Source organism: Rhinolophus ferrumequinum, chromosome 13 (assembly GCF_004115265.2).
Source record: "Rhinolophus ferrumequinum isolate MPI-CBG mRhiFer1 chromosome 13, mRhiFer1_v1.p, whole genome shotgun sequence".
Classification (NCBI taxonomy): Eukaryota; Metazoa; Chordata; class Mammalia; order Chiroptera; family Rhinolophidae; genus Rhinolophus; species Rhinolophus ferrumequinum.
The window spans coordinates 41,385,527-41,396,377 of record NC_046296.1 but is presented as its reverse complement, the minus strand read 5'-3'; the positions used below and the strand labels follow the sequence as shown (position 1 = coordinate 41,396,377).

Below are 10,851 nucleotides of genomic sequence, written 5' to 3'. Positions count from 1 at the left end.
GGGTGGTAGCCGTGTTTAGAAAGCTTCTTTTCATGAGTGACTTTATTCACTCAGCTCTCTCAGTCTATTTAGTATTCTGACTCACAAACGGAAGTGATTCTATTTTGGCATTCTTTCTCTTTCTCCTGCTCTGAGTTCTTTGGTCTCTACTGACTTGCTGTGTTAAATTATGCAAGTTACTTAAACTCTGTTTATTTAACTCCTGTGTGCTCTGTAAAATAAGCCCGGTCCAGCCTGCTTGTTTGCCAAAACTGTTTGGAGACAATTTTTCATATGATATGCATCATCAGCTCCCACAGAAGGCAAAAGGAATTCGATGTGTGGGGGTAGTCTGGGATCCAGTCCAAAATTAGTGCTCATCTGGAAGAAATATGGAAGCCTGATACTCGCTTGCTGGCCTTTTAGTCATATTCACTTATTGCCTTCCCTCTAAGGAACTTTGTAAACCTTTATCTTCTTTGTGCTTTTCCTATATAAGGTGAGATGAGCTTAAAAAAAAAAAAAAAAGAAAAATAGAGGCTGTAATGGAAAAAGCCTTCTGACACCCTCTACCGGCCAACTGTGAACCAGAGAGAGTCATTTGTCTGACCCAGCTTCGTGAACCTGGGGAAGGATTAACTATAACATTCAGATCTCTCCTCTCTCTCTCTCTCTCTCTCTCTCTCTCTCTCTCTCTCTCTCTCTCTCTCTCTCCCCCCCTCGTCCCCCAAATTGGCCTCTCCAGACCCCCTCTTGTGATGTAAAATCCAATTCGATTAAAATGATCACTCATCTACTTATACAAGGCTCTGTGCTGGATGCTGAAGAGGATGCAAAAAGAAAGAAAACAAATGCATAGTTTCAAAGGACTCAGGATCTAATGGAGAGATAAGGGGTGCTACACGAAGCAGAATGAGCTAAGAGCCAAGAGGAGGAAAAAACCTAAATATTCGGAGCAGAAACAAGAGAAGAGGTGGGGCTGTAACAAGCATGGTTACACGGAGAAGATGATTTCAGCTGTGTCTTAGAGGATAGCTAGAACTTTTTAAGGTGGATGTAGCAAATAGTAGGTGAACGTTCCAAAAGGACTTCCCTGGAGCACAGCAACAGTCTTAGGAAGGGCAGCTGTGAAAAATAAACCTGAAAAAAAAATAGGATGAAGGCCTTGAATACCAGAGTAGGGAATCTGTTCTTGACAATTTAAGTAAAAGGAAGCCAATGAAGGTCTTTGGCAGGGCTCAAAACTGCACTTCAGAACAGTTAACCTGGCAAGAGGGTGAAGGGTAGATTGGCAAGAGGAGAGACTTCAGGCTGGGAGAGCAAAAAAACAGGTGGGTGCCTAGTCCAGGCAGAGGGAATGGAAAGGAGGTGAGTACTATGACAGGCTCTGAACTCGACGTGTGGCAAAGGCTGGACATACTCCTGGACAAAACTCCCTCCGGCTGTCGGGACTGGGAGGAGTCAAGGCCATAGCCACACCCTCAGGTGACGTAGGGCTCTCGACTGCGACCTCCGATTGGAGACTCCTGCCGCCAGTCCCGGGAGGAGGCGGTGCCCTGTCCCCGCCCGCTCCCGGCTCGGTGTGAGGCGGCCGCGGGCTGAGAGCCCCAGAAGCTGGGCATCAATCGCGGCCGGGGACAACGTGCTGGGCCGCCGGGAGCCCGTAGCAGAGGTAGGCGGATGAGGAGGGCCGGGGGCTAAGGGGCGATCTCAGCGCCTCCGATGCCCGGGGATCCCCGCCCCCTTGAGAGCGCGCGGTCCCGGGGGGCTCGCTGGGCGGAGGTTGGGGGCGGCGAGCGGAGCAGCCCGCGAGGACCCCCGGGATGGAGCAGGCTGGCGCAGGACTCACCTCCCGCCGCAGCCTTCAGACATTGCGCCCTCGCTGCCCCCCAGAAGAGGGGTCTTGTCTGGGGGCGGTGGTTGGCGGTTCCTCGCCCCCTGGTCTCCTGTGACATTTTCTTTGAAAAAGAGGGGCCTGGGTTTGTGGTGCGGCGCAGGCGCTTAGGGGGGCGCACCCCGGAGCCCCGCGTCCCTGGCCGAGTGGCCCACGCAGTTTGGGATGCTTTGGCTCGGCCCCGGCTTCTTGGGATCTCCGGATCGAAACTTCTCAAAACTTTAAAGAACCATTTTCTACACTTCGAGTTGCTGGAATGTCAAAGTGCCCTTAGGTGACCTGCCATGAAACTGCGCTGTCCCTGAAGTTATTAGACCACTTTTTGAAAGACCCAACATTGGAGCCACAGATTTTGATGTGCGAAACGCAGTGGAAAGAGAAGTTGAACCATTTATGCTATAAAAGCTCTAGTGCTGTGCTACCTGCAAGTCACTGCTTTCTTTGTGAAAATGCCAGTCGCAAGCCTCGACCGCACAGCGGTCGGTGTGTGTCCCTGAGGAGCTTGGAGTGAGGAGCGCGGCTGTTCGGACAGTGCCATCCAAGGGCAGGCTTTGTCCAAGTCGGGCTGTGTGGTGGTCGGGAGGTCCCTTAAACAAGGCACATCTTTTCTGCTTTAGGAAAAAAAAAAGTTACCTGGCCAAGTCAAGCTGTTCCTTAAGAGGAGAGAATTAAAGAATACGAGTGGCTACCCTGAGCTTCATCAGGGTAAGCTTAGGGAGATGAATTCGTTCTTTTCTTTTTCTTTCCCTTTTGGGATTTGGAAGAGAAACAGGAAGTCAAAGATTCAGAGAAAAGGGCATTCAGTCCACAATTGTAAACAGTTAATTCTGTGTCAATAAATATTTCCAAAAGTCATGGGGGGGGGGCGGGGAAGGGTGCATTTGGAAAACCGAGATGTTTTCCTGTCTGCTGCAGTGAATGAAGATAGATGGCTTTCAAATTCAAAATCTAGAAATGACATTTATTTAGCAAGTGGTTATAGCTCCCAAAGCTATATAGTTGGGTTTTATAAAATCAGTGGTAATGGAAAAGGATGGTGGCTATTGTTCAAAATTAGAATCTTTACTCTAGATGGTGCATTAACGCAACAGTACTTTATACTAACTGAAATCACAGGATGAAATGAGGAAATCAGGTGTCTAGACCTCAGGCAGACCACTCGCCAACCGATTGGTGGTTTCCATTTTTTTTAATTATGATCCTATTAATAGGGAATGCAGACAGTAAATACCAATAATATTCTGAAGGTTTCACCACTTCACTGTAAAATAGGTAATTAACATAACTAAAGAAATGAATGGGTATGTTTAACTTAGAATTTATGCATTGTGTCATTTTCATAGCAAAGTACTCTTGGAAAGATTGGTCTATTCTTGTCATATTTGAGGTTAACATTACCTCTAAATTGAGTTAATGGGAGAATTCTTAGGATGCTTAATCACAAACAATGGATCGTTAAATTTGTAAATGTTAATATACAACCACTTAAACTGTTACTTTTTCTTTACTCATTCCTAAATACTACATGCCCTTTTTTTTATTGACGTATAATTCACAAACCATAAAATTTATTCTCTTAAATTATACAGTTCGGTGGTTTTTAGTATACTCACAAGGTTGTGCAACTGTTAGCACTATCTAATTCTACAATATTTTCATCACTCCAAAAACAAACCCCAAATGGATCACCCTTGCCCTCTCTTCACAGACTTTAGCAACCACTAACCTACTTTCTGTCTCTGGATTTACCTGTTTCATACAATACGTGGCCTTTTGTGTCTGGCTTCTTTCATTTGGCACTTAGGGTAATGTTTTCAAGGTTCATCCATTGTAGCATGTATTAGTACTTTATTCCTTTTTTGTGACTGAATAATATTTCACCATATGGATATACCACATTTTGTTTATGCAGCCGTCTGATGATGGACACTTGGGTTGTTTCCACTTTTTGGCTCGTTGAGTAATGCTGCTATGAACATTTGTGTACAGGTTTTGGTGTGGATTTATGTATTCAGTTCTCTTGGGTATATACTTAGCATTGGAGTTGCTATGTTATATGTAACTTTATGTAAAAACTTTTAAGAAACTGTTAAACTATTTTTCAAAGCAGCTGTACCATTTTTACATTCCTATAGCAATGTGTGAGAGTTCTGATTTCTCTACTTCTTCACCAACACTTGTTATTACATGTCTTTTCTTTATTATAACCATCCTATCTGGTGTACAGTGGTATGTCATTGTGCTTCTGGTTTTCATTTTCCCTTATATTAATAGCTAATGATGTTAAACATCTTTTCAAGTGCTTATTGGCCATTTATATATCTTCTTCAGAGAAATGTCTATTTAGAGCCTTGGCCTACTTTTAATTGTTGTTGTTGTTGAGTTATGAGAATCTTTTACAAGTCCCTTATCAGATGTATGACTTGCAAATATTTCTTCCAGTTCTGTGGGTTATCTTTTCACTGTCTTATTGGTGTCCTTTGAAGCACAAAAGTTTTAAATTTTGATTAAGTCTAGTTTGTCTGTTTTTTTCTTTACTTATGCTTTACACATAAGAAACTGTCGCCTATCCAAGGTCACAAAAACTTATGCCTATGTTTTCTTCTAAGAGTTTTGATCTTAAGCTCTTATATTAAGTCTTTGATCCATTTTGAGTTAATTTGTATATATGGTATGAGGTGTGGAAGGGGTCCAAAGTCTTTCTTTTGCGTATGGATATCCAGTTGTCTAGCACATTTGTTGAAAAGACTATTCTCTCTCCATTGAATGGTCTTGGCACCCTTGTCAAAAATCAATTGACTATAAATGTGTTTTATTTCTGTACTCTTAATTTTATTCCATTGGTTTGTATGTCTGTCTTTATGCCAGTACCACACAGTTTTGATTATTGGAGCTTTGTAGTAATTTTTGAAATTGGAACATGTGAGTCGTACAACTTTTCAGAATTGTTTTGGCTATTCTGGGTTCCCTGAATTTCCACATGAATTTTAGTATCAGCTTGTCGATTTCTGCAAAAAAACAAAAAATGCAGTTGGAATTTTGATAGGGATTGCATTAAATGTGTATACCCATCTGTAAGTATTGCCATTTCACACAATATAAAGTCTTACAACCCATGAATGTGGGATGTCTTCCATTTGTTTTGGTCTTTAATTTCTTTCGATGATGTTTTATAGTCTTCAGAGTACAAGTCTTACACTTATTTTGTTAAATTTATTCTTAAGTATTTAATTCCTTTTGATGCTATTATAAATGAAATATATTCTTAATTTCATTTTTGGATTTTTCCTGTCTAGTGTAGAGAAAAACAATTGATTTTTGTATATTGATCTGGTTTCCTGAAACTGCTGAACTTAAATACTTTTAATAGTTTTTTCTGTTGGTTTCTTAGAATTTTCTATGTACTAGATCATGACATTTGAAGATATAGTTTTAGTTCTTCCTTTGCAATCTAGATGCATTCTATTTTATTTTCTTGCTCTGGGTAGAACCTCCAGTACAATGTTGACTAGAAATGGCGAGAGCGGACATCCTAGTCTTGTATCTGATCTTGGGTGGATCAGTCATTGACCATTATGTATGATGTTAGCTGTGGGCTTTTTGTAGATGCTCTATCCGGTCGAGGAAGTTCTCTTCTATTGCTAGTTTGTTGAATGTTTTTATCATGAAAAGGTGTTGGATTTTGTGGAATGTTTGTCTGCATGTATTGAAACAATCATGTGGTGCATTACACTGATTGATTTTCATTTGTTGAAAAACACGTTTGTTATTTTTAAAGCTGTGGAAATTTTATAGAACATAAACAAGTTATTTTGTATGTAGCGCAAAGAAAAAGACTCTTCTTGTTGCGTAAATACAGGAAGAGGATTCCTGTCTTTCTTGCAATGATGTGAATGGTTCAAGACTTAAGGGATGTCCACTTCAGGACTGCTGTTTTATTTTTAATATTTTGTTCATATTTTCTTCTCTTGTCCACTCTATAGCTAATGAGGACAGAAATGAAGTAGCAGTAGAATTGAGAAAAAGTTTGTGGCTGACAAATTGCATTATTTGCTCCTAAATCATTGATAATAGATGTTAATGTGGATAATGAAGAGGTCATTAAGCAGGGCTAATATCCTTAGGAAAAAACTCAGAAAACAATGGACTGAAGTTTCTATAAAAACAAATGAAATTTCACCTCTACGATGATGTTTCCCTTAAATTAGGGCTAGAAGTTAGGAGCTTCTGGAGGCTTTGAGATAGTTGGGTTGCCCTTAATAAAGTTGTAGCCTTTGTAGGACAACTTTACTTATATTTATTTTTAAATTGTTGAGTGAAACTGTAAGCATTGATTTGAAAGCTGATTTAAGAGTAAAACAATATGCTAGGAAAATAATCTTTTGTGAGGTTTAGGAAGGGGTTATATTACACTATATATTTGGAAAATAAACTTGGTTAATATGTGAGGGAGATATATTTTTGTAAAACAAAAGAACAGAATAGTACACTTAAACTGCAGTTCTGTCCCGGGGTTCTGAGAGTTTTGCTGAGAGTCATATATTCCATGACTGGGGCTTGGCTTCTCCAGAGGATCCATTCCTAATGCAAATTTTATTGGTTCATAGCAAGACCAATTCAGAAATACATTATAAGCCATTTATTAAATGGCCTGATAAAACATTAACAAATATTTTAAACTACTTTTATGAATCCTGGAGCCAGAAACAACCATACTTCCCAAATCAAGTAATAGATTTTTATACTGTAGAATTTCAAAACCACTTTCCTTGCGCCTCACAGTGCTTCTTTCTGGGATTAATCTCCTTCAAAAAGAAAGTTAATGTCATGGAAAACACTGATTCGAGATTTATTTAATGTAGGTGATTCCAAATTTTACATTTATATGTTTTCTTTTCTTGCACCAAATAAAAATTACGCAAACTTGGCCAGGGTTATAATACTTTGCCCAGTTAACTATGCCAAAGGACTTTTGGCTTGAAAGACAGCCTGTACCTGGACAAGTTTAGGGTGGTGATAAGTAATATTTGCAATATAAATCTAAGCCATAATTGTAGCACTGGTATAAAGTTTCTTTAGGTTATTCTGCTACCAGTTAAATGAAACTGTAATAATTCTGTAAATTTAAGAGTAATGGTAAAATTATGAACTGATAGATTTTTAAAATCTTATCTGATGAACAGAGCAAAAATAGTTAACAGTACTCTGTGTAGTGCTATAATACTGTCCGAAATGTTGTTAAAAACAGCAATATTTAATTGGTTCCTCACAACATACCCATGAAGAAGAATGGTTTGTTATTATTGTGTTCCCCTTTTTCTAGATTGGATAAACTGAGACATAGGAAGCTTAGGTTACATAGAAAGTTTAATCAACACAGTTGGTTCGGCCTCCAACCCTGGCTTACAAAGTTCTTTCCATGAACTATCACCAGTTCTGAAATTTATCTTAGAATTCAAAACTTGTATCTGGATATCATTAGATGGTGACTAGAATGTGTACATTGGATGATTTAATGAATTATCCTGAATGCTATTTGAATGCTTTCTTTTATAGAATAAATATGGCAGAGCTTTCTGAGACAGATGGACCAGTAGACTGGAAAGAACGATGCATAGCTCTGGAGTCCCAGCTCATGAAATTTAGAGTTCAAGCAAGCAAGATAAGAGAGCTCTTAGCAGAAAAGGTAAGCTTTTCTCCCTAACCTTTGTGATTAAACATCAGCTATTTGAGGCCTATTTCATTTATGGTAAATAATCTTAGGACTTTTGGGGGTAACCATTAAAAAAAATGAATATAATTTAACTTTTTTTGTCAGGGTTTTGAAGCTCTATTTGACATATTCTTTTAGAATGTTTTAGAATGAATTGGACAGCAACATAAAAACATTTTTTTGCAAATACTAGTGGAATATGTAAGAATTATTTGTATTTGATAAATGTTCATTCATTCCAGAGAGAAAGGGTATAATTCATTTGATTTTACTAGAGGAGTATGACAGCATTTTGATCTACTAAATGTTTAGGAAAATCATGAAGAACGTTCCCTATTGATAGTAAAATATGTTTACACTGTATTTGAAAGTGTGCAATTTTTAAAAATTTGTATTAACTAACTATATATATCTCTAAACTATCATCTCAGCTAGAATTGAATTTAATATAATTATATGCTTATCTTAATAGTTCTAATCATGTAATAAAAATTTCATTTATATTATAGGAATTTTGGGGGATATGTATATATGTATAAATCAGTAGATAAATTCATTTATCTGTTCATTCAACAAATATTTATTGAGGGCTGATTATGTGACAGACATCATTTTATTTTAGTAATTTTTTAATTTTGCAATTACAGTCGAAATACAATATTATATTAGTTTCATGTATACAACATAGTGATTAGACACTTACATAACTTACGAAGTGATCACCCCGATAAATCTAGTACCCATTTGACACCATACATACCTAATTATTACAATATTATTGACTATAATCCTTATGCTATACTTTACATCCCTATGACTATTTTGTAACTTCTAATTTGTACTTCTTAATCTCCTCCCCTTTTTCACCCACCTCCTCCACCCCCCTTCCAAGCTGGCAACCATTAGAATGTTTTCTGTATCTGTGAATTTGTTTGTTTCATTTGTTTGTGATTGACACTGTTCTTAATGCTACAGTTACATTTGTGAACAAGAAAAACCCATGTTCCTATGTCCAGGGAATTTGAATTCTAAGCCGACACTGTTCAATACATAGCCATTAGCCACAGTGGCTGTTGAGCACTTGAAATAAGGCTAGTTAAAATTGAGATGTGTTTCAAATGTAAAACACATACTAGATTTCAAAGATTTAGTATGAAAACAATGTAAAATATCTCAGCAATAAGTTTTATATTGATTTCATGTTGAAATGATAATGTTCAGATCTTGGATTAAATAAAAATACTAAAATTAATTTTACTTATTTCTTTTTACTTTTTAAATGTGGGTACTAGAAAAGTTTAAATTACCCATGTGACTCATATATTTCTATTAGACAGTGCTGTCTGGGTGAATGGATAAATGATAGTAACGGTCATTCAAAACTGATCAGTATTTATAGGTGGTTTCTTAAACTCTAGTCTGCATAATCCTTTGGGGTGGAAGGCTGATACATGTATCACACCTTTAAAATAGATCTTAAATTTTCCTTCCATTGCTAGCTAAGAATCTCTTAGTATAGCAGTATTCTAATAAAATCCAGTAAAACATCATTCAGTTTCACTTTCCTATATATCATTTTAAATCTTATACTTCAACATCTTTTAGGTGGGAAGATTAAAGTTATCCTATTCACTTTGTGTCAGATGGTGACCCAGTGACAGGCCTTGTGGAGTAAATAAATCCCCAATATCAATTTACTTTATTTATCGCTATTAGAATTAAAATTATAGCTTGAAAAAAAAATACCAGTTTGAATATCTCCAAGTTGGGGAAGCTTATCCTATCCCAACTCAGTTAGTGACTCATGCTTTGTCTTTTGTTCCTCTCTCTACAAAAATCATTTCCCAGGTTGTACTATGATGTATCTGGTATTTTCCACAATCACAACCACCCCATACAATAATATTGTCAAGATTACCATGAGGTTTACAACCTCATGGACACTTCCCAAGTGTGCTTTAGACTCTCAGCAGTTGGCACATTGTTGACCACGGTCTCCTTCCCCCAATTTTCTTGTGTCCCTTGACTTCCATACTCTCCTGGTTTCTTTATGGATGAAATAGTAGTTATGCTTATTTGGTTTCCAATTAATTGACCTTTAAATTCTGAATTTGATGGCAACATTTGATCTTCAGAAGTCTTGTTGCCACGAATTTTCATTTAAAAATTTTTAAGTGTCGTTTTGCTCTACAAGTAAAATTGTCAATAGCTTTTTGATCATTAATTTGTTAGGTTTTTGTTTTTCTTTTTCAGTGAATGAATATTGAGAGGAATATTATTTCAAATTGCTGTTTTAGTTGTGGTTTCTTTTTTGTCTTCTTTCTTTTTTGGTCTTGTATTTTTTATTTGTGACTTAAATCCTTTGACACATCTATGAGATGGAATTATTCAGATGTGTTTCATACAGTGGAAAGTGGATACGTATGCCAAGTTACTCATGGTTTCCCAGTATACATATTCAACACCGAAATGGGAATGTTTTTTCACAATATTTTCTGTTATATTCCATTATGAAATATTTTTCTGTGGATGGAAAATTATTTTTGGTACCCACCCATGTGTTAATAAAAATACCAAGTACTTATTGATTTATTATGTGCTAAGCACTTTATAGATATGATTTATTTAATTTTTCTAAGAACCTGTGAAGTAATAAATTTTATTGTCCCCATTTTACAGATTAGAAAACTGATACTTACAATATGCCACGCAATCTTCTAAGTGCTTTATATAAATTAACTTTTTAATCCTTACAACAACCCTATGAGTTAGGTACTAATATTATCCGTATTTACATAGGAGGAAACTTAGGCACATAAAAGTTATTTAGCTTGCCTGTCTTCATGCCAAAAAGTAAGTGCTGGAGCCAAGATTTGAAACCAGGCATTCTGTTTTTAGAGCCTGAGTGCTTAGCCATCACCCTATATGGCCTCTCTCATCTAGTTTTATTACCACATTCCTTGCTTTCTCTTATATTCTTACATACTCATCTATTCTATCTTCTCCTATTCAGCCATGCAACATATAAATCCATCTTTGCTTGGAGGCAGATATCTCTGTGTGTTAGGGTGTGTGTATGTATGTAGTAATAACTATATAATATTACATATTTTTCAAAGCAAACCCTGTTGCATTGCTTCTACATGCCAACTTGAGTCAAATATTGCATTCCAGAGGCTAGTCTGGTCCCATCCATAACCTTTGGTTTAGTGTTAGGACCAGTCTGCCTCAAGGCTTTTCACTAATAATTCTGCAGACCTTCCCC

At 37.2% G+C, this 10,851-nt stretch overlaps 1 protein-coding gene across 5 annotated transcripts in view; it reads left to right on the top strand.

Moving 5' to 3' along the window:
- The first annotated feature begins 1,544 nt into the window (after positions 1-1,544).
- The window catches only part of PLEKHH2 (pleckstrin homology, MyTH4 and FERM domain containing H2), an 89,083-nt gene continuing 79,776 nt past the window's right edge, over positions 1,545-10,851 (top strand). For 4 of the 5 annotated variants that reach the window (XR_004424850.1, XM_033125225.1, XM_033125226.1 and 1 more), the window contains exons 1-2: positions 1,545-1,651; positions 7,430-7,559. Coding sequence is in view for 4 of the 5 variants with exons in the window: in XM_033125225.1 (XP_032981116.1) it covers positions 7,437-7,559 (123 nt within the window). In the remaining variant the exon portion in view is untranslated. Of the gene's footprint in view, positions 1,652-2,516; positions 2,579-7,429; positions 7,560-10,851 lie in introns of those variants that run through there. The other variant, XM_033125224.1, reaches the window with a different exon arrangement.